Source organism: Hippocampus bargibanti, linkage group LG06, assembly GCF_051943395.1.
Source record: "Hippocampus bargibanti isolate YZ-2025 linkage group LG06, ASM5194339v1, whole genome shotgun sequence".
Classification (NCBI taxonomy): domain Eukaryota; kingdom Metazoa; phylum Chordata; class Actinopteri; order Syngnathiformes; family Syngnathidae; genus Hippocampus; species Hippocampus bargibanti.
Window position 1 is genome coordinate 25,117,216 of NC_142739.1, and position 27,108 is coordinate 25,144,323.

Consider the following 27,108-nt stretch of genomic DNA (forward strand, 5'->3'; position numbering starts at 1 on the left):
TTGTTTGTTTCGTTTCACTGTGCGTTATGAAATTACCGCATCTGATATTTTCAAGTGTGAAGTGAGCACAGGGATAAACATGACAAATGCAAAAAAAACTGGTGCGTTGATATTTTTGTCCCGTGTAAAAAAAACATGGAGTCTCACGGCTCATGATTGGTCGGTGAGCGCGACTTCCAGTACCTGCAAAAAAAGCGGCGTTTCTCAGTTACGGAGACGCTAAAATTAGCTTGACAAAATGTCTGCTCGTGTTAACGCAGCCAATGTGACTTGGGGGCAGCCAACATAGGGTTAATAAACTGCTCAGTGAGGAAGACCAGGAGGTGTCGGAGGAGGAGGAGAAGAATGATCAGGATTAATTCGTCCGGTCTCTCGACTGCTTTCTGATGAAGATGAGGATGATGAGGAAGATTCTCTCGCCCGTCGGTAGGAAGAAAATCAATTCTATTTGTGCTGACGTTCATGCAGTCGTGCGAGCCTCGCAGGGGCCAGCGGCCGTGTGCGCGCGCCCGCGATGGCGTGAGTGCGCGCGCGCAGCGTTTTGAAGATCGTCAAGCGAAATGTGAAACATCAGTCTAAACATGTCACATCATCTTCATCATCACCATAGCGCACGAACGACCAAACGTGACGAGCGCCTGCAAGCGGTCGCGCTGCTCCCACGTGACGTCATCAACATGTCAGGTAAACCATGCTATGCTATCTATCAGTTATGACGTAAAAGTCGGCAGCTAACGTTAGCACGCTTGATAGATAACTCTAACCTCGCAGTTTTGAATGTGATGTCACTCTCACATCATCATCATACCAGCAGTGACATCGTTGTCATCATCACAAACCCAGCTGTGACATCACTGCTACGTCATCACACCAGTGATGACATAATACCAGCTGTGATCTCACTGTACATCGCCATGTCACCTGTGGGACAACTCATTACGTCCACACAATAAATCGCAGAAATATTATCCACAGACAAACTGATTTTTATGGTTGCTTTGTATCATTTTTGGGATAAAAAAAATCCTGGTCTGCGCATGCTCAACTTGATGTAAATGCGCATACTAAAAATGAAAACAATGGATGGGAGAGATATTTCTTGAATGACCTGTTTTGAAACAACACTTCAATCACAATCACAGTTACAGTACTGCGCTAAACATACGACTGAGTTTTACCTTGTTCGGCCAAATTATCTTGACATCGATCGGACTATGACATGTTTATAAGATGTCCGACGCGATTCACTCTGGTGGAATGGGTAAAAATGAGGATAGGTCATGTCAAAATCTTACAGATGACCTGAGATGGATTGACCCTAAATCAAACAATCAATGGTCAAATAAATAAATTAAACAGGTCAATAAATGGATGATAGAATGGATAAATAAATAAATGAATAAATGGATAAATAAATCGATGGACAGATAGATCAATAGATGGCTGGATGGTGGCTAACTAGCTATCTAGATAGATAGCCATAAAAAAAGAATGCTTAGAAAAATAAACAAATTCATAAATAAATTGATACATAAATTGATATTTAGCAAGTTAGATCGCTAGGGAGCGAGTTAGATAGCTGGCGAGCGAGTTAGATAGCTAGGGAGCTACCTAGCTAGCGAGATAGGTAGGTTTCCAGCCAGGTAGGTAGCCAGCCAGGTAGATAGCTAGGTAGATGGATGGCGAGTGATGTAGATAGCGAGCGAGCTAGATAGCTAGATACTGTCTGCATAGAAACCTCGCTACTGTGCTGTCATCGCGAAAAACAATCTCTATGGGCTCGTCCCCTAGGTTCATCGACATCTTAAAAGACCACCCCGCCGAGGCAGCTCAGGGCTGACCATGGGAGACGTAGACCCCCTGCGGATGGAAGGCAACGCCCTCCTCAAAGCTGTTTTTCAAGGGAAACTGAGGCTCAGCCGTCTGCTACTGGAGGGCGGCGCATACGTCAACGAAGGCAACGAGCTGGGCCAAACCCCGGTGTCGGCCGCTTGCCTGGCTGACTATGAAGACCCCCGGACTCGCCTCCGAATGGTGCGCTACTTGCTGGAAAAAGGTGCTGACCCCAACATCCCGGACAAGAGCGGCAGGACGGCCCTGATGCACGCCTGCGCCAAGCGGGCCGGGAAGGAGGCCGTTTCCCTCCTGCTGGAGAACGGGGCCGACCCCAGTATCAAAGACTACTCGGGGTGTTCCGCACTCATGCACGCCCTCAACAAGGGCGACCGTGACACCCTGCAGGTCCTGCTGGACGCCTGCAGGGCCAAAGGCAAGGAGGTCATCATCATCACCACCGACACGTCTCCATCCGGAACCAAAAAGACAAAGCAGTACCTGAACTCTCCTCCGTCTCCGGGGGCGGTGGATAAGGCGTCCCCCGTGTCCACACCCCCCGCAACCACAACCACCTGTATGTCGCCGTCGGACGTGGAGATCGTGACCTCGTCACCGGCTACGTTTGGGAATGAAAAAGAAGATCGGATCTTTAGCTTCCCGCTCGCATCCGCGCTGACGCCCCCCAACGGACGCCCACTAGGAGAAAAAAGAATAGGAGCAGCGGGGGCGCCGCCACGCAAGCTCCTCAAGAGGCTCAACTCGGAACCTTGGGGGCTGGTGGCACCCTTGACCTCAGCCGCCGTGTCGCAGGAGAGCGTCAGGGGGCGTTTGGAGGAAGCGGAGGGCATCTGTCGTCTTAGTCAACGAATCAACGGACTGTGCCTCAACCAGCCCGCTAGGCCTGTGTTGTCACGGCGTCACAGCATCGAAACCCACGAGCCTTCTTCCCCAAAAGTCACAGATCCATCTTGTTCCGAGGACCGGGTCGTTTTCTCCTCGTCCTCCTGGACGGACAATGTTCAACAGCATCAAATCGTATATTGCAGGAACCCGGAGTCCAAAGAAAACACCAACCTGCAGATCTCAACGCATCCCAAATTGACTCGGACGGATCACAGCGAGGCTGACAACCACCCGGGTCAGCAATCCAGACCAGGATCTCCTGATTCCGGGCGGTTGTCCTTAGAGCGGAGGAAGTACAACACGTCCCCCCACGCCTTGATCAACAGCTCTTCTCGGGAATCTCTGGAGAACATCCCCAACTCCGTGTCGCCTGCGGCTATGCGCCGCCGGAGCCCCGGACTCCTAGAACGCCGCGGTTCCGGGACCTTCCTTCTCGACCGGATATCGCACGCCCGTCCCGGATTTCTACCGCCGCTCAACATCAACCCCCAGAGATCCATCCTGGATATCCGCTCCAATAGCAAGCCCCCCTCCCCGGTTCATAGTACTCATAAAATCCTGGTTCCAGTGGCTCCGACTTCGCCGAAACGTGGTCCTGATTTCAAAGTGAAAAAAAAGCTGATGAGGAGGCACTCCATGCAGACGGAACAGATGAAGCAGCTGTCCACGTTCCAGGAGATTCTGGCTGAGAAGGTCATGGAATCCAATGGGGATTGACTTCTTTGTGGATGGGGGGGGGGGGGGGGGTTTACAAAGGGGGCGACAACTTGCTACTTTTTTTCTGTTGCACCGATTTGGCCCTCCTAAATTCTGTTTCATACTACTGTATATTGAAATGTGCAGTAAATATTTGACAATGTATAAATGTTATCACATCACATCTCCAACATCTCAGGCTAATAATTAGCAAGCGACGGTGATAATGTCTTTTAATTTATTCACTGCCATTCCCGAATGTATCCGGGAATTGAAAATAGGACGTAGAGCGCCATTCCCAAATTTGTTCGGATTTTGTTTTCTTGCAGGGGGTGCCGATAAAGCGTTGGGTAGACGTCTGGTAATGTTTTTTCCCTTCCACAAGGGGGCAGCATGTGCCTTTTGGACAGCCGCCCTCATTTCAAGCTCATATAACTCCACACCCATATAATTTAGGAATTAACTCTGTTTTTCTGATGAAAGAAGAGAGGCTAAGGTTTCTTACGCTGCATTGAATGTTTATCTCGCCCTAAAACTCAATATTCTGTGGGTCCTGGAATTTGAGTGACAATGACAAAAACCCTGGCACTGCAATGGATACATTTTTGCACATCCTTTGTTGAGTTAACTCATTCATGGTGCCATTCCTGAATTTGTTGAGGTTTTGGTTTTTCTTGCTAGAGGGGTGCTGATAAAGCGCTGGTTAGATGTCTGGCAATGTTTTTTCCCTTCCACAAAGGGGCGGCGTTTGTCTTTTGTACAGCCGCCCCCACTTAAAGCTTAAATAACTACAGACGCACATAACTTAGGAATTAACTCTTTTTTTCTGATAGAAGAAGAGAGTCTAAGGTTAATCACGCTGCATTTAATGTTATCAGCACAACCTGAGTCCGATGACAAAGATCTTCAGATGACGGCTGAAGAAACCTTTTCATTTATGTAGTCCTAAAACTCAATATTCTGTGAGTCCAGAAATTTGAGTGACAATGACAAAAACCCTGGCACTGGACTGGACACAGTTTTTTGCACATCATCTGGCAGTGAATGAGTTAATATTTTAACCATTCCGGAATGACACGGTTCCACAAGGGCCCATTCCCGCTTTGCCACGGCCTCTCTTTTGTTTCCATGACAACGGGTGGCAATCACATCCACTTGTACGCTCGTAATGTTCGAGATTTAAAAATATCAAGCGCCATCGCATGAAGAGACTGTTCCTCAATGCCAAGACAAAGGGAGTGTGTATACTGTATAAGCAGTCCACATATGGTGTTTTACAATAATTCTTAACTATATTTATAATTTCATGTGGAAGAAATAGCAACGATTTTAAAGGACAACCGACGTCTCCGGACAAGTTGTGTCCATAATTTGTAAAATGGCTTCAAATGACTTCTACTGAGCGTATTTTACAAAGATTCCACTGCATATAGCTATATTTTACATTTTAAGACTCGCGCTGAATATTCAGGAAGTCTTGTTTTTGAGTTGGTGACGGACGAGTCCGTACGTGACGTCACTAAAGGACCGCCCCTCACCGTAAAAAAGACGCATTGTAGCGGTCCTTCCATCACGTCAATGTATTTTGCTGTACTTGTTTGGTCTGGGGACCTCGTGTTGCACCCAAAAGCCACCAGAAGGCCAGAAGAGGGCGTCCAAGCGCCATATAAGGAATTTATCAGCCTGTGGAAACGGAAGGTGGCCACAGGAGGTCGCCATTTTGTGCCTCTTTTTTTGGGTGAGAGATTTTCCTCCAATGTTGCCTCAAAATGGCAAAAATAAATTCTTTAATCGATTGCAAACATGTATGCTTTCCTCTTCAGAACTATTTGAATCATATTCATAACTGGATGTGTAACAAAAAAGCATATTCTTCGAATCTGAAGCCATTGTTTTGATTCACGAGCAATGCAAGACGTCTTGGCGTGACGTCACGAACTGGGGGCGGGACTTTCTGAAAATGCCCAATTCGTAATTTTGCAGATTTTGGACACTTTAAGTCATTTTTATTGGTGTTTTGCATTTAACTAAAAATAACATACTGCGTGTTTTGGGTATTTTAGATGCTATAAAACGTTTTTCTGGTGTCAGTTAAAAAACAAAAAAGTGACGTTGGTTGTCCTTTAAGCGAGCGGAGCGGCACATACCGCTTTCCAGTTCTCTTCACTTGAACAAAAGGCTGGCTCCCATTTATTTGGCCGCACCCGCCGCCGCATCGTTCTGTGATGTGTTCAATGAAACACTTTCCCTTGAAGAATAAAATATTTATTGATAAATGTACAAAAAACAGACAAATATGTATACATGACTGTTGGTTATATATTAATGAAAACGTAACATTAAATAAAACACAAACGCGGGTGTTCCTTATCATTTGTTGAAGAACTTTTTGTTGAGGAGGAAGATGAGCAGGTTAACGTTCACTTTTGCTTTGTCGAACATTTTCATCACCGCCACGCCTTCGTACTGGAGCTGGAGGAGGTCCTAGTTTTGGATTTATGGGTGATTGAGTCATTGATTGATTGGGAGTTTGGTACTGATGTATGTGGTTTTGCTTTGACGGGTTACCTGATATTTGATGTTAAATTCTTCCATGTCGACGCCGAGGAAGCGTGCTTTGATGAGGAAGCTTCCTTTCTCGGCACCGGTGATGATATCAAAGACAACGTTTTTGAACCTTCATCCGGATGAAAAACGGGTGTTACCATGGGATGGTTGAACTCAACGATGCGGATGAGGTCAATAATTCATTTGGACCACAATTCTGAATATTCAGGCTTATTGTGAAAATTCACATTGTTTTTTTCCTTCTAATGCTATTTTTTTGTCTGGCATAAGTTGTAGTTTTCATATTCTAGTACTCATGATCAGTCATCCTCATTTCTCCTAAAGCCATATTTATTCACCATTATTTGTGTTTGTTTTTTTATTTATTCATCCATGTACTTATGTTTTTAATTATTTATCTTTCAGTTTTTTATTCAACTATTTATTTATTTGTTCGCGTATTCGTTTATTTATTTACCGACATTTCTATTTATTTGTTTTATTTTTTGTGTGTTTATTTCTCTATTGATTTATTCGTGTTTTTATTCGTTTATCTGTTGTTTATTTATTTGTATATGTATCGATTTATTTATTAAATTGTATTAAAGTGTTTTTATGTATTTATCTTTGTTTTTTATTTATCTATTTGTGTTTATTTCCCTTTCTATTGAGTTATTTATCTTTTAATTTATTTATCTACTTATTTGTGTTTGTTTTATGTATCTATGTATTTGTTTATTTATTTATTTCTGTTTGTTTTTTTTATTTGTTCATGTGTTACTTTATTTTTTTTTATCTTTGTTTATTTACTTACCCTTCTAATTATTTACCTTTTTATTTATTTGTATTTGTTTTTTTCATATTTATTTATCTATTTATTTTATTATTTATTCGTGTTTTTTTATCTCTATTTACTTACACTTCTATTCGATTCACCCTTTTTCATTCATCCATTTGATTATGTGTTTGTTTTTTATTATTTATCCATTTATTTATTAGTTTTTAATTTATATGTATTTCAATTTTTTATCTATTTATTTGTGTTTTTTTTTTCGTTTTTATCCGTTCGTGTATTCATTCATTCATTCATTCATTTGCCTTTATTTGTGTATTTATTTACCTTTTTATTTATGTATCCATTTGTTTATTTGTGTTTTTATGTATTTTTTAATCTAATTATTCATTTGTGTTTTCATTCATTCATTTATTCATTTATTTATTTATGTGTTTATTTATTGGGAGGGGAAGTTAATTGTATGTGGACACACTCACTGGGTGGAGGGAAGGTCCTGGATCTCCAGCAAAACTCCTTTTTCATACAGGCGCGTCGCCGTGTAGCTAACGACAGGGGACTTCTTCTTAGCACGTGCCTTTTTCTTAACGGCGGCCCGGCTGCTAAGCGACAAACACCACATAACCGTAGTCAAGAAACGGCTCCCGTGTAGCTTAGCGACGGTCGACTTACTCGTTGATTGTCAACTTATCCAAACAGGAAGCGATGTAATGCCCGTAGTAGTCCGCCTGCTGGCCGAGAAAGTTGCTCTTGTCACGCAGGCCTCGTAGAGTCTGGCCAAGTTTCACAAGCTCCGCCCCGCGACGCTGACGGTGGACACGCTGGTTGCGGACATCCTATGACGGGTGACAAAAAGCGCCGTCAGCGCGGGGAAAGCGGATGCAGGTTAGCAGTGTGTTACCTGCGCAATCATTTTGAGGATAGGGTCATGGGCGCGTGTTGCCGGCAGGACGCCCAACGATTGAAGATAGCGAATGTTTCTGCCGATTTTACGCTTCTTCTCCTCCAGGCTTAAGGTGGTGGCGACCATGGTGGATTTCCTCCTCTTTATCTTGTCCGGCGTTTGTCCATCTTGCAGAATGCGGCGATGCATTAACTCCTTATGGCGCAGTTCCTGTTTCCAGAAGCGACGAATACACAATGTCAAATATCAAATGTTCTTGCCGTCCGAAATGATTGACGAGCGTTCCGACTCAACAACGCGTTCCTCGAGTGAGTAGCGGCAAAACTGATCTGACCTGGTTAGATGACACAGAAGCTCCGAGAACATCGGCCAGCGTGTCCCCAGGTTGCACCCGGATGACGTCCGCCATCAGCTGTTTGGTACTGCACATAAAAGCGCCGTTAGCATCGCCAGCCCACCGCAAAGTAACGGCAGAGCGGCACCACGTACGAAAGCAGCAGTTCGCTCGACGAGTCGTCACCGTTCTCGTCGAAATTTTCAAACTTGTTTGTCAGCAGGAGAGAAACTTCTGTTTTGCTCCAAGACCACTCGCACCCTGGATCGGCTGAGGTACGCAAAAACACAGGAAGATTGTCTTTTACTGCCGGCAGGGGACGTAGCCATTCATGACCGGCGCCCAACTTCCGCAGCACTCTGCCAAGCTATTTATTGAGAGTATATGCAAATTGAAGTGATACATGAGTAAAATATAGTATTCTTGATTTGAATACCACACCCTTGGACGTCCCAAGCACCAAGATCCATAAACCAACAGAATGTAGACATTATAATGAGTTCTCTTTCCATGAACTGATAGATTTGTAACCTGGCTAATGAGCTCTTTCTGTGAAGGAGTTAAGCAAGTTGTAAATTAGTCCAAGGCCAGATCTCCTCCGTGAAGATGACAGTTTAACAGGCTGTGTCTGTTCACCTCAGATTGACCCCAGATTTTCTGTGCTTCCATTGTAAGCCTTGTGTTCGGCGGCATGAAACATTCAAATATGATAACTTCTATTCTGTTTATTCTCTATCACTCTCATATCCCCATAATCGCCGAGGAGATGCCACGAGTACCTGAGGCTGTTGTAGTTGCAGTACCAACAAGCTCCTGTAGGGTTGGAATAGGACCGACATCGTCGAGGAGAAGTCTGAGCGGGTCCGACGGTTCGGGACACAAAGCATCGCGGTGCTTCAGCAACAACTGCAAGACACCAAAAAGCAATAACACGAATGGGCCCGACGAGCGTTCACTGACTGAATGCATACAAATGACGTACTTGGTGCGTATTGAGCAGCTCGCCCAGCGAGATGTAGACGAGCGGCCGACTGACGATCAACGTCTCAGAGTACTCGTCCATCCGGAAGTGCTGAGACGGATTGGGAACGTCGCACAGGCGTCTTACAAACTTCCTGTCATGTGAAAAGATCACACATTAGTCATCCCTCCGACTGTATATCGCAGCGCAATTGGGTTTTAATAAAGTAATTAGTTAATTAATCAATTATTTAATCTAGTTATTTAATGAATTAACTCACTCGCTGCCTTTCCCGAATTTATTTGGGAATTGAAAACTGTTACGTAGAGCGCCATTTCCGAATTTGTTGGGGTTTTGGTTTTTCGTGCTAAGGGAGGGTGTTGATAAAGCGCTGGTCAGACCCCTGGAAATCTTTTTTCCTTCCACGAGAGGGCTGCATTTGCTTTATGTCCATGTTCGCGGTTTGTTACAGCTTCAGATGGTGTTAAAGCACGATATAAATCGATATGCATGTATTGTATTGTAGTTTGTAAAGCCGCCCGCATTTCAAGCTCAGATATCTCCAAACCCATATAACTTAGGAATTAACTTTAGGCCATGTTAACTCATTTCTGAATTTATTCGGGAATTGGGAAGCATGACGTAGAGGCGCAATTCCTGAATTTGTTCAGGTTTTGGTTTTTCTTGCGAGAGGGGTGGCGATAAAGCGCTGGTCAGACCTCTGGCAATGTTTTTCCCTTCCGTGAGGGGGCAGAATTTGCCTTTTGTCCATGTTAGCGCTTTGTTACAGCTTAAGATGTTGTGAAAGCACTATATAAATCAATATGTACGTATTGTATTGTGTATTGCCGCCCCCATTTTAAGCTCAGATAACTCCAAAGCCATATAACTTAGGAATTAACTCTTTTTTCTGATGAAAGAAGAGAGTCTCAGGTTTCTTACGATGTATTGAATGTTTATGTAGACTTATAACTCAATATTCTGTGGGTCCTGCAATTTGAGTGAAAGTGACAAAAACATTTTTTGCGCATTGTCTGGCAGTGAATGCGATAAGTTGTTTAATCATTTGGGGTGGGTTGCTGGGCGTTAAATATCAAATAACATTTGTTGCCGCGGGAGTTTGCATAATGACCTGAAGGCGGCGTGCGCCTGCGTGATGTAGCGGTTAAGCGTGGAGACATGCTCGGAGACATGCTCGCCCCCTCCGAGGAAGAACTCTCCGGTGGCGGCGCGGTGCAGCAGGCGTGCCGCCGAACCCAGCAGGCGGCGTCGCTCTGGCCGCAGCCCTCCCGGCACCCCCGAAGGCTCCAACACATTAAAAGCATCCGGCGCCACGATGGCGGGATTCATGAAGCGGTAATAGACCAGGTTGCAAAGCACCTGCGTGGAAACATAAGGTGGACAAGTAGGAGAATAATGAGAAGATGTACAGACGCTCCCCTACTTACAAACGAGATACGTTCCGAACGGTCGTTCGTAAGGTGAATTTGTTTGTAAGTTGCTTCCGTGCTATATTTTGTATGGAATGTATGTTTAAGGCTTAGATAAGAAACCTGTATTGCTTTGTACATATGCACCTAAAAGCTAGCAACCACCCATTTGACGATAACGAGGTTAAAATCTTAGCAAAAGAAAATAGATGGTTTGAAAGGGGAGTAAAAGAAGCTATTTTCATAAAACAGCAAAACCCTTCACTAAATCGCCATGGTGGGGGGAGGTTTAATTTGGATCGTTCTTACAACAGAGTTCTTCGAACACATAGGCTTAGTTATGCTGATGAGGTGATACCAGGGAAAATGGGGCAATCAGGCCAGTCGTAGACCCCATAATCAGGCAGGAAAAAAGAGGTAATCAGTCAGGACAATAGAAGTAATCCGTGTAGCCTTAAGGAGTGGTCCTCTGCTCCCCCCAGCCTTGGAGCAGGGACCTATCATAGCAGAGGTCTGGCACCGGCACCTCTGGACAGTCGGGATATATATATATGTAGGGCCAAAACTACCAGCAAATTCTAGTTCGCTGACGAAGCCTCTTGGATGAGAAGCGGAACGTCCGACACCTTCAAAGAAGTACAGATGACGGCTGAAGAAACCTATTCATCGATGGACCACTCCTGTACGACTGGGAGCTTAGACAGACGTTTGTACTGAAAAATAAACATTTAATGAAATATATGCTCTATAAAGATGTGTATATGTACAACTGGAGACAATACGACATATGTTCCTACAAAAATGTTCGTATGTACCGTTGTTCGTAACTCGAATGTTCGTAAGTAGGGGAGCGGCTGGACAAGCATATTTTTGAATTCTCAAGGAAACGGATCTGCTAACCCACAGTAGTCACAGGGTCAATTTAAGTCAATATGAGGCATCAAGAAACATTAGTGATAACCTTGTAGATGTCGTCCTCGCTGGCAGCTGGAAATGTTGACCTGAGGGTGTCTCCAAGAACCTTCGCTGTGTAGCGGAAGCCATATCTGCGTGAAAACAAGCACTTGTGTAAAGAGGAGGAAGGGGTAAGGCGGGGGGGGGGTGATCAAGAGACAGCAGCGTACGGGAGTTTGTTGACGTTGGACGTGATGGCCTTGAGGATTCTCTGAGTCAGATTGTGCAGGTTGACCACAGCGATGTCCACCCGGCGTCGGACTTCGGGATGAGACAAAGCGTCCTCGGGGGAGACGTCGTAAGGAAGCGAGCTAATGGCAGGAGGAATTGAGATGGAAACGCTTAAGTGAGCGAACGCCGAGCGGGCGAAAGATTCCCCGAGTGCACTTTCAGACCTCTTGAGTCCGCTTTTGGTCTCTGTTTGGTTGATCCAGGTCTTGTATACCTCCACGGGGTCGGCGCGGACGTCCAGGTCGCCGTCAGCCAAGATGTTGCGCAGCGACGGTCCGAGCACCTCTCGCAGGACGTTGCGACCGCGCTCGTGGCGGTAGAAGTTGACCAGCATCTTGATGACGAAAGGGTTTCCCCTGATTACGTCCTGGGGTTCGGTCACATTGGACCTAATGACAACGCACTCATTAGCACAGCGACCAAAAGTGGAGAGGACGGGACTATGGTACAGTATGTGACCTGATCTCTAAGTGAAGAGCCTGCGTGAAAAGTTGCAGAAGCAGAAAGGCTTCCCGATCGTCTGCTCCGTAGTTAAAAAGGCTGAAGACGAGCATCTCCATGAAAGACGAGCAGCGGCTCTGCGGCATCATGAAGATCAACTTGGCCAAGTAAGACGGCTGAGTCTGAAACGCAACATCGCAGTGAGTGGGCTTAGAGGCTGAGGACCACCCTGATATAAACACACACACACACACACACACACACACACGCACACACACACACACACACACACACACACACACACACACACACACACACACACACACACACACACACACACACACACACACACACACACACACACACACACGCACAAATTCATAGTTTCAGTTTGTCCCAAAAAGTGGTCCATAACTTTTTTTTTCACAGACACACACACACACACACACACACACACACACACACACACACACACACACACACACACACACACACACACATACATTCATGTTTCAATGGTTCTGTGAGGTCCAGATAACTCCAGATAAGGAGTGAGGACCACCGTTGCTGATAAGTTAAGAGAAGAACCAGTGTTACATTTGAATACTAAATGTCACCCAGTTTCCCACTTAAACTTCTTTAAAAACAAAGCAATAAAAAGTGGACTTGAAACTGAATTAACAGCGGGAGTGAGGTTTCCGAATGGGTACATTCAAAGTCCTCACTCCTGTGTGAATTTGGTTAAAATATTGTTTTACTTTTTGTGGTATGAACTTTTTCCTCTTATTAACCATGCACATACACACACATGAACACACACAGTGAGTAAAAAGTGTGTGTATCAAAGTGAAATGAAAATACACACCAAAAAATCATTTTGGGTGAATTTGTGAGGACCTTTCTGAACAGATGCATATATCGACCCTCTAGAAGCCTTTAGAATGAAAAACTTGTGAGGACCGGCGAAAAGTGCCTCACTTGTCAAAAATGTCCTCACTACGTATGGTATAAAATGTTAGTGGTCCTCACAAGAATAGTCATACAAACACACACACACACATTCATGAGTTTTAAGGACATGTCAGTTTGTCCCAAAAAGTGGTCCAAAACTTTTTTTTGTCTCACACACACACACACACACACACACACACACACACACACACACACACACACACACACACACACACACACACACACACACACACACACACACACACACACACACACACACAGTGACCCACCTGCAGCAAATAGAAGAGGTTCTGATAAGCCTCCAGTCTTTGCCTGCGCTCCCGGCTCAGCGCCTTCAGCCCTTTGCTCCTCTCCACGTCCATCATGGACGACAGCTTCTCTTTGTTCTTCTTGGTCAGCTTCTTGCAGTGAGACTCCACTTCCTGTAGGAGACGCTCGGGTAAAATACAAAATACCTCCCTCGGATTTAACAAAGCGAAGTGAGCGACTGTCAGAGATGTTCGGTCGGACACTGAACAAAGGCACACAGGAAGATTGTCTTTTACTGCCGGCAGGGGGCGCAATCATTCATGACTATTTAAGCTTTTTATTGAGAGTACATGTAAATTTCAGTGATACATTAGTATAACATAGACTTCTTGATTTTAATACCACACCCTGGATGTCCCATGGTACAAGCACCAACATCAATAAACCAATAAAACAGACATTTTAACAGGTTGTCTTTCCATGAACTGATCACCTTTGTAACTTGGCTAATGACCTCTATTCCTGTGAAGGAGTTTACAAAGTCGTAAATTAGATCTCCTACATGAAGATGCCAGTTAAACAGGCGGTGTCTATTCACCTCAGATTTTCCGTGCTTCCATTGTGGGCCTTCTAAGGATGAAACTTTCAAATATGATAACTTCCATTCTGTCTATTCTCTATCAGCAACTCACCTGCAGGGTGGCCCTGTTGCGCACTAGCAGCCCGATCTTCAAGTCCATCACGTCCAGATCGGCCTCCAGCTGCCGGTTGAAGCGGATGGTACGGACCACCTCTTGCTGAAGGCGCCTCAGCTCCGCCTCCTCCGTGATGTCGCCGTCACCCAATTCCAGCAAGTGGATGAACTTTCTGAGTACACTCAGAGGGGGCGTGTCCCATTGTACTAAGACATGAGCGAGGCATTAGTCTTTGAGGGTGTTTGGGCCAATCGTTTCGTGGGAGAACTTACGCAGCATTTTGTACTCAGCCCGTGCTCGACTCGCTCGGAAGAAAGTTTGGATCTTTATGATGGCTCCCACCTGTGGACCAACACAGTTACGAAAGAACTAAATGAGCTTTCTTTCAAGGGAATTTTTTTCCATGTATGAAGTGCATAAAGATCACATCTTCACCACCAACCATCTTGTCTGAGTCTTATTGGGTTGCCTGTTTATCAATCGCACACTCACGTTTCGTCGGAAGAACCTCAGCCGTGCCAGATATTTTCTTCTGGCCAAGAACATCTTCACAAAGGCTTGAATCTGTAAAGAAATATCACAAGTGTTGTCAAACAATAACATTTAGAACCACGTATGTACACTGTTTGGTAAGGGGTTGAATGGGAGTAAAAAAAAATCCACTTTCGGGTTGAGTGAACGCTGGCGCGTCTGGCTGCCGTTGCTCACTCGCAGAAAAAAAAAATCCTGCGACTGTAAAGTGTCCTTGAGAGTTTTGAAAGGTTCTTATAAATGTATTATTGTTATTAAAAATAAATACATCAATAATAATCCTCTGGCGTTCACTGGAAAGTCCAAAAGGGATCAAGTGTAAGCCTTTTATTTTGAAGGATAAGGCGGACAAATTATTTTGGAGCTACATAATACATAGATACTGGTGCGGCTTGGAATTCAAGCGGATTTACGTGGTGCAGGAAATGTGAGACAACCTCTTTTTATCAATTGATGCTACAGCTTCGTGTTTGCTTTCAACATTTAGCTTGTAGCAGACGTGCACATTCCACCATGACGTCACTTTGATTGACTGGTGAAAAGGACGTTTTGATTATCTCCTCTTTCATCAAGAACTGCTTAATGTAACAAAGATAGCGCAGAAGGTGCTTAAAATTGAATGACTGTCTGTGTCTTTTGTGTTGTCCCAATATTTGTTATTTTGTTGTTTTAACTTCAAGATGGCGCCGCGAGAATGGCCGCCGTTACAGCAGCTACTGTATTTGTTTTTCTACTTCTTCCTTTACTTTTAATTTAACTGTGAAGTGTAAATGTCTCCACTGCAAGACTAATAAACGCAAATCCAATCAAATCCAAGAAATTTGTTCAGTGTATGTTCATGGCACCACGTCACCTTGACCGCCGCCCTCCAGTTCCTGTATAGGAACTCCAGCCGCCGCCTGTACGCCCTCTGCTGGATGAATCTCCTCCAGTGAGCCTGAACACAGAACACCACGTGATCACTACAGGAAGAAGGAATGACGTGACCGGTCACCAGGCGTTGTTTTTTTGGAACCTGGATAGTGATGACGGCACGGACGTGGCCGCACAGGTAATCTCGGCGAGCCGCCAGATTGCGCCGGGTGAGGTATCCCCGAATGACCGCCTGCAGGCGGACAACCAGCTGTCTGTTGTCGGCCCAGAGCTCTTGGCGCTGGTGAGTCGACCATACGCTGCTGACCACTTCCTGCGGGGGGAATGGTGTGAGGTGTCACAATTGGCGTGGAATTCCCGTGTCCGTGTCCGTGTGTGTGTGCGTGTGTAGCGAGGTATCACCTGGATATCGTGGTGGTCAAGGAACAAGCTATTGCGGACGAACCCGGACGGTCTGTTCCACGTGCCTTCCAGGCTGCTAAGGTGGAAGAAGAACAACGAGCCGTCTTCCGTTGTGAATTCCACCCAGGGACTCTTGTTGTCGCCTGCTAATAAAGGCATATCCAATCCAATCCAATCCAAACAACTTGTCAGTCTGAGCGGGTGACCTCTGCCCATGTTAACACATTCACTGCCATTCCCGAATTTATTCGGGAATTGAAAAGCATGACATGGAGGCGCCATTTTTGGTTTTTCTAATGAGGAAGGGGGTCCGATAAAGCACTCGTCAAACCTCCGGCGATGTTTTTCCCCCATTTGCCTTTTGTACAGCCACCCCTATTTCAAGCTAAGATAACTCCAGCCCATATAATTTAGGAATTACAGTAAAGTCTCGTTATATCGATATTCAAGGGAGTCCGAAAAATATCGATATAACCGGGACTATAGATATATCCGACCCTGTTTGCATGTAATTTTCTCCGTGCGTGCATAGAAATAGTATCGATATAACCGGGACTATCGATATATCCGATATCGATATAACGAGACTTTACTGTAACTATATTTTCCTGATGAACGAAGAGAATGTAATGTTTTTACTCTGCATTGATTGCATATGTAGTCCTAAAACTTAATATCCTGGGGTTACTGCAATTTGAATGAAAATGACAAAAACCCTGGCACAGCACTGGACACATTTTTTGCACGTTGTTTGGCAGTGAATGAGTTAAAAGGCGTACACCTCACCTGCTCTGGCCTTGCGATGCATCAAAGCGGCGAGGTGTTGCTGGTACTCTGCTGCGCAGCGTCGGGTCACGCCCTGTAGCGCCATCTCCGGTAGCGACAGCACTCGCAGCGTCTGCGCAGCCTGCTTTTCTTTTACTGCTTGATTGACAGCTGCCACCGCCAGACACTCTGTGCACAAACGCGCACGTAGTCAAGACCATTTTTTTTAATTAATGTATTTTTTAAGGGGGGAAGCCTTCCAGGTATTGGTGAAAATTCATCATATGGGGGAAAAAAACAAATATAGAAATATTTTGAAATGAAAGTAAATTTCTTATTTTATTTCTTGTTTGCAACGCTAATAATTTTTATTTAATTTACATTTTGGAACAGGTCGGCGACCTTCACTATTGTTGTAGCTCCCCAAAATCATGTGCGTTGAGTAAGGTTGTTATCAGTGTGAAGCGCATTGCTACTCTGCATTGTCAATGGCGACCCCTGAAGGGAAAAGCCGAATGGAGAAGAAGATTGTCAATATATTTATCACTAGAAAACATTGCTGGAAAGTCATAACCTCTGCCATCGTGTGTATGAAAACTGAATTTAGTGTGTTCTGGAATGAGACAAAAAAAATCAATCATGTGACTGACTCACGCTTCAGAGCTTTCCGAGTATCCTGATTGGCTCGAGTTACCACTTCCTGGATTTCAGCCAACCACAGCTCAGCTCCTGCATCTTTGCTGAGCTGATTGGTTTAAGGGGAAAACACATGACTTGGTGTTAAACTCAGATGAAATGATGAAGTAATTAATTAATCAGTTAGTTGATTGGTTATTTATTTGATTAATCAACTCAATCACTGCCATTCCCGAATTTATTTGGGAATTGAAAAGTGTGACATTGAGCGCCATCCCCAAATTTGTTCGGGTTTTGGTTTATCTTGCAGGAGGTGCCGATAAAGCTCTGGTCAGACCTCTGGCAGTGTTTTTCCCTCCCACGAGGGGACATCATTTGTCTTTTGTCCATGTTAGCGCTTTGTTACAGCTTTAGCTATTGTTAGAGGCTATATAAATCAATATGTATGTATTGTATTTTGTTTAATCTCTCCGATTTCAAGCACAGATAACTCCAGACCAATATAACTTAGGAATGAGTCAACTGACTAATTAATTATTTTGCTAGTTCTGATTAATTGCCCAGCTCAGTGTGTTTGTGTGATCACCTGAGCTTTCTGTTGCTGGGCAGCGCTCATCAAGTGAAGGTATCTGTAGGAATTTCCTGGCAGTATGTCCTCCACACCACTAGAGGACACCAGCAGTGCTGAAAGCAGCCGTTGAGCATCTCCGCTCATCAAAGCCACATTAACCGCTTGGAGGGCCAAGATCTCTAAAGGGTCAGAGGTCATGCAGGCTTTTAGATAATTAGCCCGTTTTCACATATGGCTTTAAAAGCTTCTATGACATACGTTGATGTTGAACGAGCGCGTCGGTGTTGGCGAGCAAGATTCCTTCTTGAAGTATATTCCAGGTCAGCGGTTCTCGTCCGGCCGACTGCTTCATGTCGGAGAAGTTCCGCATATACCTGCGCACGATAATTACTGTAACTGTCATCATCATCATCATCATCATCATCTCCTGTGTTTTGCTTTTCTACTTTCATTTCTTTCATAACTTTGCTGCTGTGAAATGTAAATTTCTCCACTGCGAGACTAATAAAGGCAAATCCAATCCAATCATCATCATCACTTACTTGTCCATCAAGGTGTGGTCCACATCAGTCAATCCCAAAGACGAACTGGCCAATAAGGAGCTGAGCTGCTGTAGGTTTCTCTCCTCCACTGCCTGATTAACAAGCACCACGGCAGATAGCATCTCCACGGCAACAAACAGATCTTCATGCTCCAGCACCCCCTGAAAAAGGCAACGTTACAGCAGATCACCGTATGTTGCAGGGAAGCATGTGGGAAATTCAAAAAAGGGGGGTAGTTGGGGACCCCTTGTGTCTGAAAAGGGGGCCAAATTCTAAAATGGATGGGGCCCCATTTAAAATAAACCAAAATACAGTAAAGTCTCGTTATATCGATATTCAAGGGAGTCCGAAAAAATATCGATATAAACCGGGACTATCGTTATATCCGATCCTGTTTGCATGTAATTTTCTCCGTGCATGCATAGAAATAGTATCGATATAACCAGGACTATCGATATATCCGATATCGATATAACGAGACTTTACTGTACATTCATTGGAGCATGATATTTCTAAATTACAATGAAAAAAAAACATTATTTGAGTTAAATCTATTTTTCTAATATATCAACAATTTTATTCAAGTCAAAGAATTTATTCATACATAAATTAAACAAGCATTTTCATTTTTTTAGCTACTACACAATCAATCCTGTGCTATTTTGATATTCATCGGTATTAGAAAGAAGACAAAGAGAACAGACTTAGCACAATATTTCTTATTTATGTTTGATTTTGATATGCAACAAATTTTGCTGCAACAAATTGTCTCTACCCGCCGCAGACTTCTTCGACTGTTTCTTAAAAAAACAAGAATATGTTTGTTTGCTGCCTGTTTTTAATGTCTTATTGTTCTACTCCCATTCTCACGCTCCATATTCTCTCATAAGGAATTCTTTCAAATGGAAATTCCTTAATCCGGAACAAAAATCATATGTATAAATTCTTTTTACCACTAAATGATAGCAAAGACCAATTCCCAACAACGGACATTCTAATATCCGAAACACAGAATTACAATCCATGCAAAATGGTGTAATTTCATGCTTGATGTACGGGGAAAAATTGTCCGTTCCACCATTTTTCTTGCCGGTGATGTAGTTGCGGCGAACTGCGCAGAGGATGATGCGCAGGAAGATGGGAAATCCCCAAGTTATCCACATAACTGGCGCGTGTGGCTGCCGCTGCTCACCCACAGAAAAAAATATCCAGTGACTGTAAAGTGTCCTTGAGAGTTTTGAAAGGTGCTTATAAATGAAATGTATTATTATTATTATTATTATTATAAACTTGGTTTCGAAATTGTGCGTATTTAGTGGAGTGTAGCAGTTCTATTAGGTAGTTCTAGTCATTAGCAAGTTCTGTCATCATGGCATCCAAATGTAAAAGAATCGTTATGAGCGTAGAAGAAAGAGTGAAGTGTATTAAACTGAGCAAAGAAGTTATTTCAATCATTAACAGCAGTTTGCTGCGATGAATTGTCATGAATTCTCACGCTCCATCTCGCAACCATCCGCCATGTTTGATGTCGATACTGCAATGCACCATGGGTAAATGAATTATCTATTTCGGTAGTTTTTGGCGGATCACGGAAAAGCCCGAAATATCCTCTACCGCGACTTTAGAACGCACCGAAAGAAATGCGAGGTGATTATGGCTCGATATCGGTAAGCCAAGATGGCCGACGACGAAAGTGAAAACCTCTGAAGGAAACCAAACAGTTTTCAATTGCTCTTTAACTACATTTGTTTCTTTAGCTATGTAAACAGAAGTATGTCATGTGGCGCGGATCATATAGCATGTATACGCTAATCGTAATAGAAATACGCCCGTGATGGCGCAGTGGAGTTACAAAATGGCTGTCATAATGCGTAAATGGCGAAAGGGCGCGGCCCTGATGCATCCCCCGATGTTGCCTGGACGCGTACGTGTGGACGAGCATACCTGGGGATCGTTCTCCTGTAGCTGCCGTAGCTGCTTGTGATACAACGACGCTCCATAAGGGAAGACTGTGGGCAGCTGAAGGTCAGGGGACATCAGACAGCTGACAGTCCGTCGGGGGTCGTTACCCCTCAATGATTCGTTCACACTGTTCAGCGCTGCTTGCACTGTAAGGAGCCACCAGGCAGTCACTCGTTTGCAGCACATATCTGATCCAAGGGGCCAAAAAAGGAAGCATCTCACTCACTCATGGCATCTCCGCAAGCTTCCCAGTTCACCATGTGGATAATACTTTGAAGCTCATTCGGCTCCAGCGGCTCCTGAGGTAGGCGGCGTAATGACACATTTCATCAATCAGGTGACAGGTCATGTTTTTAAACGGATTACAAGAATAAATGTGAAATATTTGATGAACGAGTCCACAACTTACCAGCCCTTTTGCGTTGCGGTCGAGCATCATACTCTCCAGGTAGCCGCGGGAGTTGGGACCGAGGACGTCGGTGAGGGCCAAATATGGCAGCCAAAGAGCGCACTCGAGAGCCTTCCCATCAGCGGCTTCCAGGGCTTCGTCCACTTGCTCCACCGCCCATCTCACTGCGGACCCAATCGCCAAAAATTAAGCATCGGCTACGCGTCAGCTTGACAGTGAAAACAGTCTCACCATTGACCAGGTTGATGTTGTTCTGAATTTCTATGCGAGTTAGAAACTCCTCGTATAGATCTTTTTCTTCTGAGGGTCCACCCTGGACATAATAACAAACAGAGTTCCAGTCTACGCCCTGAAAATGAACTGTGAAGATCCACAAGCGCAGAGAAATGTTGTATCTCATTGTATCTCAAATACCAGTCCTTGTTTCTTTTATCCACCTCCATTTTTTTCATTTAGGCACTCACCAGTTTGGCCGCCTGCTGCTCTTTTCTTTGTTTGGCCTGAAACAAAGTCACCTGGTAGGTGCTCATCAACACCTCCATTAAGTCAGTGAGTTGAGCATTTGGGTTCCTGAGCGCCTCGGCCGTCGCCGTGGCATCACCACTCTCCACGGCCTTGTTGATGGCGATGACCGCCGCGTGGACTGTAGGGAGGACGACAAGAGGGCGTTTGGCAACGATGCGTGACGGAGAATAAAACGTCGTCGTGTTAGCATGTTGTCGTACCTGCCGCGTCGTCCACTGACAACTCATTGGACAGAAGTCCTCCGATTTTGTGGAAGGCGGGAAGCTGCAGGCCGTATTTGCCCAACTCCTGCTTCATGTGGTTGATCTCCTCCGCTGTAGACACGCACGCCCCACACGCCATTTCATTTTAACTCATTCACAGCCAGACGATGTGCAAAAATGTGTCCACTCCGTTGCCAGGGCTTTTGTCATTGTCACTCGGATTCCAGGACCCACAGAAAATTGAGTTTTAGGACTACATAAACATTTAATGCAGGGTAAGAAACCTTACACTCTCTTCTTTTATCATAAAAAAAGAGTCCATTCCTAAGTTATGTGGGTCTGGAGTTATATGAGCTTGAAATGAGGGCAGCGGTCCAAAATACAATTCAGTACATATACAGTAAAGTCTCGTTATATCGATATTCTCGGGAGTCCGAAAAATATCGATATAACCGGGACTATCGATATATCCAACCCTGCGCGCATGTAATTTTCTCCTTGATTTCATAGAAATAGTATCGTAATAAGCGGTACTATCGATATAACCGATATCGATATAACGAGACTTTACTGTAGGTATATATAGCGCTTTAACAACAGCTAAAGTTGAAAGAAAAAAGGGAAATGATGCCCCCTTGTGGAAGGAAAAAACATTGACAGAGGTCTCACCAGCGCTTTATCAGCACCCAAGCAAGAAAAAACAAAAGCCGAACTAATTCGGGAATGGCCCTGTGTCATATTTTCAATTCCCGAATCAATTCGTGAATGGCAGTGAACGAGTGAATCATAAGCCGCTAGATCGGACGTGAACATATTCTGACGTTAATCCTTGTCAATATGAGTATGAAAGTGGAGCTTAAAATGTGGCCAATTTGGATCCTTGCTTACCTGTAAAGTTGACCTTCCCACAAAGGTCAGTAATCCGTGGAGCAAGGCCAAGCCTATACAGGTATACGCTGTATACAGGGGGAAAAAAAAAATCACTTTCAGCAGACAGACTGGATGGGGAGCTAGCGAGAGGGCTCATGAGACAATCCTAAAACATTCATGAAAGTCAGGAAGAGAGACGGGGAAGCAAACGGGGAAGGCCAAGGAGACAGAAATAATATACAAACGTTACCTGAGTGCGTGGATGCAGTAAACAGCTCTGGGCATGTTCTTTTTGTCATAAATGTCTGTGGTCTCCGGATAGAAGATCTGAATCAACGACAACAATGGTACAAAAAAAAAAAAAAAACAAGGGTGTGGGTGGTTGAGTTGAGGGTCAATTTTTTCCAACTCTAAAAACATTGGCCTCAGCGGTTATTAGGTCTGTCCTGATTTTGATCACGTGATCTGAAATTGGGGTGAGTTAGTTTGACTCGTCTGAAAAAGATCTGATTTGATGGCTATACAGGTAACATGCGATTTACGACCGGTGCGAGTTACGACCACGAGCGTGTTTGTGATTGCATTTGGTAGAGTAAAGACTCGAGATGGTCCTTCTTGTTTAGATTGAACAAGTAGGATGTTTATTTGCTGTAGTACAGAGAGCAACCGCTTCTCACAGCATTATATAAGAACTTGTTTTAGCGCTGTCAAAGGACCATATGTAGCATTGTGGCTGCGTTGCCAGGTGCGCTCAACATTCAACATGCCTCATTTAACCTCACAGAGAATATCGCAGCATTGCACAAAATGAGGATACAAAATAACTGTTTCTTCACTAACGCGTACGACAATTTTGGCCAGCCAGCGCTTGATGGTGTTGCGCCACCGCCTCTTTGAGACTTTTTTTCCTTTGGCGTCCGCCTAAGTCCGAGCGTGTGTGTTGGGTGATTTTTCAACAGCGCGTATGCGTGGGAAGCCGTGCGTATGTGGGTCAGCGGAACGACACAGTAATAAAAAGCGATAATACGAAATATAAAATGAGAAAATTGACACTAAAAGTTATACGATTTATAACTCAACTGTAAGCAGTTTGGTATGTAATAGTATTCAATAGAAAATGTTCTTTAAAAACAACAAATTGACATCGTATACCAGGGGTGTCAAAGTCATTTTTAGCCGCGGGCCACATTGTAGTTATGGTTTCCTCTCGAGGGCCGTTATGAACCCAGTAGAATGTTTAAATCCCTTCAAATATTACATATAGAGCACACAGCAAATTAATGAATAACTCGTTTTCAAATCTGAAGTCAAGAATAATGACCTTTATTGTGGTTGACATCCAAAAATATGAAATTTTGGCTCAGATTTTAGCAATCATCATGGAATTTAACAAGTTTGATTTGCTTTCGCGGGCCGAAAAAAATGATGTGGCGGGCCGGATTTGGCCCGGGGGCCTTGACTTTGACACCTGTGTCGTATACTATTCCGTCGTATGAGCCTCGCGTCCGACATTTTGAATGCTTTTCGATATACGACCATTTGACTAATGACCGTTTTGTCGGAACGGAACCCGGTCATAACTCGGATGTTACCTGTATATATTTTTTATTTTATAAGGCATACATATTTCAGTTCTTGGTTGAACCACAGCCAATAAAAAGGTTTTTCCTTAGAAAAATAAATACATACATAGACGGATGGATGATGTGTCTCCATCCAGACGTCTATTTACTCCGTTTAGTACTTATTACTCACCGATGGCAGCCCAAGCGCCATCAGGGCATTCCTCCAGTGGTTGATGTTGTCGGTGTGACGAAATTGAACACCCTCAGCCTGAAAAAGGAAATATTTGAGGTCAACGTACAACATTTGGAAGCTATTAAAAGTCTTCATTTACTTAAGTCAGTTTGGAGATAAATTGCACTAGTTTCATTTAATTAAAAAAATAACAACTTTTACTTGAATATTTTGGGTTGACAGGAAATCAAGAGCTACAGTCCACACTCAAATCAAATTATTCTAAATTGAGCTGTTACTTGAATACATTTTGCGGCGACTGTGATTATTGAGAATTGACACGTTGTAGATTAAAGCACAGGACGACTGACGCCTCCGGCCAAGTTGTGTCCATAATTTGTAAAATAATTTCAAATGACTTTTACTGAGCGTATTCTACAAAGATTCCACGGCATATAGCTATATTTTACGTCTTAAGACTCACGCTGAATATTCAGGAAGTCTTGTTTTCGAGTTGATGACGATGCCTGACGTGACGTCACGTAAGGAACGCCCCTGACCGAGAAAGCGACAAACAATGCATTTTGGGTACTTTGTTTGGTCTGAAAACTTCGCATTGATCTGTGTTGATGGTGAAATTAGAAGGAAAACATAAATAATGTGATGGTGAATCGTTGTGTGTTGCACCAAGACTACTATTTGATACTAGTTGACACAAATTCCCAGCAGACAAATCAGCCCATTTCCAACGGAGCTTGGGCGCCATCTTGTGCATTTTCCGGGACGCTACACTGGAGTCCAGACGACTCAAAATGACCCGGGAGGACTTCTTTAATCGATTGCAAACATTTATGCCTTCCTCTTCAAAACTATTTGAATCATATTCATAACCGGATTAAGTAAGAAGAAAGCATCTTCTGCGAATCTGAAGCCATTGTTTTGATTCTAGAGCAAGGCAAGACGTCGTGCCTGACGTCACGAACAAGGGGACGGGACCTTCGGAAACTTGCGATCCCGAGGTCATTTTGAAGTAGTTTTGGGACACTAACTCATTTTTATTGGTGTGTTGCATTTGACTAAAAATATCAGCCTGCGTGTTTTGGGTATTTTCGATGATAGAATACGTTTTTCTGATGTCAGTTAGGAAACAAAAAAAATGGTGTCGGTTCTCCTTTAAGGTTTGTTTTCATGACTGCAACGGACAACAACAAACACACCACCTTGTAGCGCCGCTGCTCCGAGTCGTAAATCTTCACCCGTGGAACAACAGAAGGACTGAAGCGATGACCTAGTTTGGCGAGAATGACACCATTCCTCAATGCTTCCTCGAGCTCGGTGGGTGCGGGAAGCTCTTCCTTCAGGCATACCTCCATCCACCTGCGGGGATGGATGCCATTGTGAGCAAATGATGCCTGATAAGTTTTTCGCCAAAGGCGGCATTGGACACGGCATCGACATGTTACTGTATTGTGTGCATAAGCAACCCGGTGTCCGTGGCGACTAGGTCTAGAAATAACCATTTTGAAAAATGTATCCACTTGATTTGATCAATAGAATTGATGTCCCATAATGATATTTTTGCATTTTTATTGTAGAGTAGTCTGTTCCCGAACATGTGCTCACAATGTTGACAATAGACTGGGTAAATATTTATAAATATCAAACTACGATCATTGTTTTTTTTAGGAATCACATGTAAGCCTTTTATTTTGAAGGATAAGGCTGACAAATTATTTTGGAGGTACATAATACAGATACTGCCGCGGCTTGGAATTGAAGCGGATTTACGTGGGGCAGGAAATGTGACAATCGCTTTTCGTCAATAGATGCTACAGCTTCGTGTTTGCTTTCAACATTTAGCTTGTAGCAGACATGCACATTACACCATGACGTCTCTGAGTCACTGGGGAAAAGGACGCTTTTATTCTCTCTTCTTTCATCTAGAACTACTTCATGCAACAACGATATCGCAGAAAGTGTTTAAAATTGAATGACTGTCTGTGTCTTTTGCGTTGTCACAATTTTTTTTTTGTTCTTTTAACTTCAAGATGGCACCGCAATAGTGGCTACCTTTCCAGCAGCTCCTGTATTTTGTTTTTCGACTTCTTTCTATCCTTTCATAACTTTGCTGTTGGGAAATGTAAATTTCTCCACTGCGAGACTAATAAAGGTAAATCCAATCCAATTATTATAAATTACACTTCTGAATCAGTTTTATCGGTATATGAAACTGTAGTTAATCCAAGCCTGACTTCCTGCACAAATTTCAAAGTGTCCTTGAAGTATACGTGCACAGATGAGCGAGTGACCTTTTTGCCTCCTCCAGTCGGCACAAGTATTGATAAGCCACATTTTGGAGCCTCTGCTCATCCATTTCTTCGGCTGTCAGACGGCCATCTGCTCAACGGAGAAAACAAGAAACTTTACATTTATTTAGGAAAGCGCCACTGAAATATAACCACACAAACAAGAGCACGAACTCAAAGACGCACAAACTTTGATAATAAAAGTTGTACTTCACTTCCATAGATCCATACTGTATAGTGTATAGGGTACGGTCGGAAGGAAGAAAAAGTAAATTGATGAAATTATCGCATTTAGTTGATTGTCTGCCTTTAAAAGCACTTCTATGTTATTCTACTTATTCCTTTCATAACGTTGCTGCTGTGAATTGAAAATGTTCTCAATTTTAAGCGTAAAAAATCTTCAATCTTATCTTATGTTTCCGAAGTAAAACAGGACGCTCGTAACTCACAGTGAATCTGAGGGCTGTAGTCCACCATGTTCAACGTCGTCGCACCCACACAAGTGATAGCAACTCAAACTTTTCCTTTCCAAAGTTAAAAATCAAGTGAACGTTTTCAAAGAATTCAAAAGTCGCAAGACGACCTCGACGAAACTGACTGGTGAGTTGAAAGCAAAGCTATTCGACGCCCAACAGCAACATGTTGTCTACTTCCGCTTTAGGTTTGAAAGCTCGCACCTGACTCTAATTGGTCAACAGTAAGGCGACGTTTCCTATTGGCTGAAAGAGCCCGGGTGAAACTACGTCACGCATGAGACAGCTTGAAAACATTGAAGAATGCGATTTCAGTTTGTGCGCGCTCACGCACACACACGCACACGCATACTCGCG

At 43.8% G+C, this 27,108-nt stretch overlaps 2 protein-coding genes across 6 annotated transcripts; one reads left to right on the forward strand and one right to left on the reverse strand.

Annotated features, from left to right (window-relative positions):
* The first annotated feature begins 220 nt into the window (after positions 1-220).
* Positions 221-3,500, forward strand: ankrd34a (ankyrin repeat domain 34A). 2 transcript variants are annotated; one of them, XM_088999722.1, is made up of 3 exons: positions 221-426; positions 611-684; positions 1,792-3,500. In XM_088999722.1, the coding sequence occupies exons 1-3, from the start codon at positions 387-389 to the stop codon at positions 3,454-3,456; spliced, it is 1,779 nt and encodes a 592-aa protein (XP_088855848.1). In that variant the 5' UTR covers positions 221-386; the 3' UTR covers positions 3,457-3,500. The 2 variants fall into 2 exon arrangements, with proteins under 2 accessions (XP_088855848.1, XP_088855849.1); XM_088999723.1 differs by lacking the exon at positions 611-684.
* Positions 3,501-3,626: 126 nt separating this feature from the next.
* iqgap3 (IQ motif containing GTPase activating protein 3) lies at positions 3,627-26,921 on the reverse strand. Of its 4 annotated transcripts, none has more exons than XM_088999719.1 (38): positions 26,728-26,921; positions 26,282-26,369; positions 25,193-25,349; positions 23,991-24,068; positions 22,486-22,562; positions 22,254-22,321; positions 21,363-21,476; positions 21,102-21,280; positions 20,869-20,950; positions 20,638-20,801; positions 20,455-20,527; positions 20,211-20,374; positions 18,267-18,427; positions 17,983-18,098; positions 17,740-17,903; positions 17,172-17,262; positions 16,539-16,706; positions 15,753-15,895; positions 15,493-15,663; positions 15,331-15,414; positions 14,439-14,510; positions 14,219-14,288; positions 13,944-14,152; positions 13,272-13,424; positions 12,049-12,212; positions 11,754-11,978; positions 11,529-11,669; positions 11,366-11,450; positions 10,107-10,354; positions 8,996-9,128; positions 8,793-8,919; positions 8,169-8,283; positions 8,014-8,101; positions 7,677-7,889; positions 7,448-7,611; positions 7,255-7,374; positions 6,004-6,112; positions 3,627-5,919 (listed from the first exon to the last, which is right to left on the reverse strand). In XM_088999719.1, exons 1-38 carry the CDS (start codon positions 26,753-26,755, stop codon positions 5,806-5,808), a joined length of 4,920 nt encoding a protein of 1,639 aa, XP_088855845.1. In that variant the 5' UTR covers positions 26,756-26,921; the 3' UTR covers positions 3,627-5,805. The 4 variants fall into 4 exon arrangements, with proteins under 4 accessions (XP_088855845.1, XP_088855844.1, XP_088855843.1 ...); XM_088999718.1 differs by having other exon boundaries at positions 3,628-5,919; positions 15,753-15,898; XM_088999717.1 differs by having other exon boundaries at positions 3,630-5,919; positions 7,255-7,377.
* Positions 26,922-27,108: the final 187 nt, after the last annotated feature.

Coding starts and splice junctions, on each gene's coding strand:
- ankrd34a (XM_088999722.1), top strand. CDS start 387: ATGAAGATGAGGATGATGAGGAAGATTCTCTCGCCCGTCG. Junction 427..610: donor GAAGATTCTCTCGCCCGTCG/GTAGGAAGAAAA, acceptor TCATCACCATAG/CGCACGAACGACCAAACGTG. Junction 685..1,791: donor TGACGTCATCAACATGTCAG/GTAAACCATGCT, acceptor CTCGTCCCCTAG/GTTCATCGACATCTTAAAAG.
- iqgap3 (XM_088999716.1), bottom strand. CDS start 26,755: ATGGTGGACTACAGCCCTCAGATTCACT. Junction 15,664..15,752: donor TTGACCACCACGATATCCAG/GTGATACCTCGC, acceptor TTCCCCCCGCAG/GAAGTGGTCAGCAGCGTATG. Junction 7,890..8,013: donor CTTCTGTGTCATCTAACCAG/GTCAGATCAGTT, acceptor TTCTGGAAACAG/GAACTGCGCCATAAGGAGTT.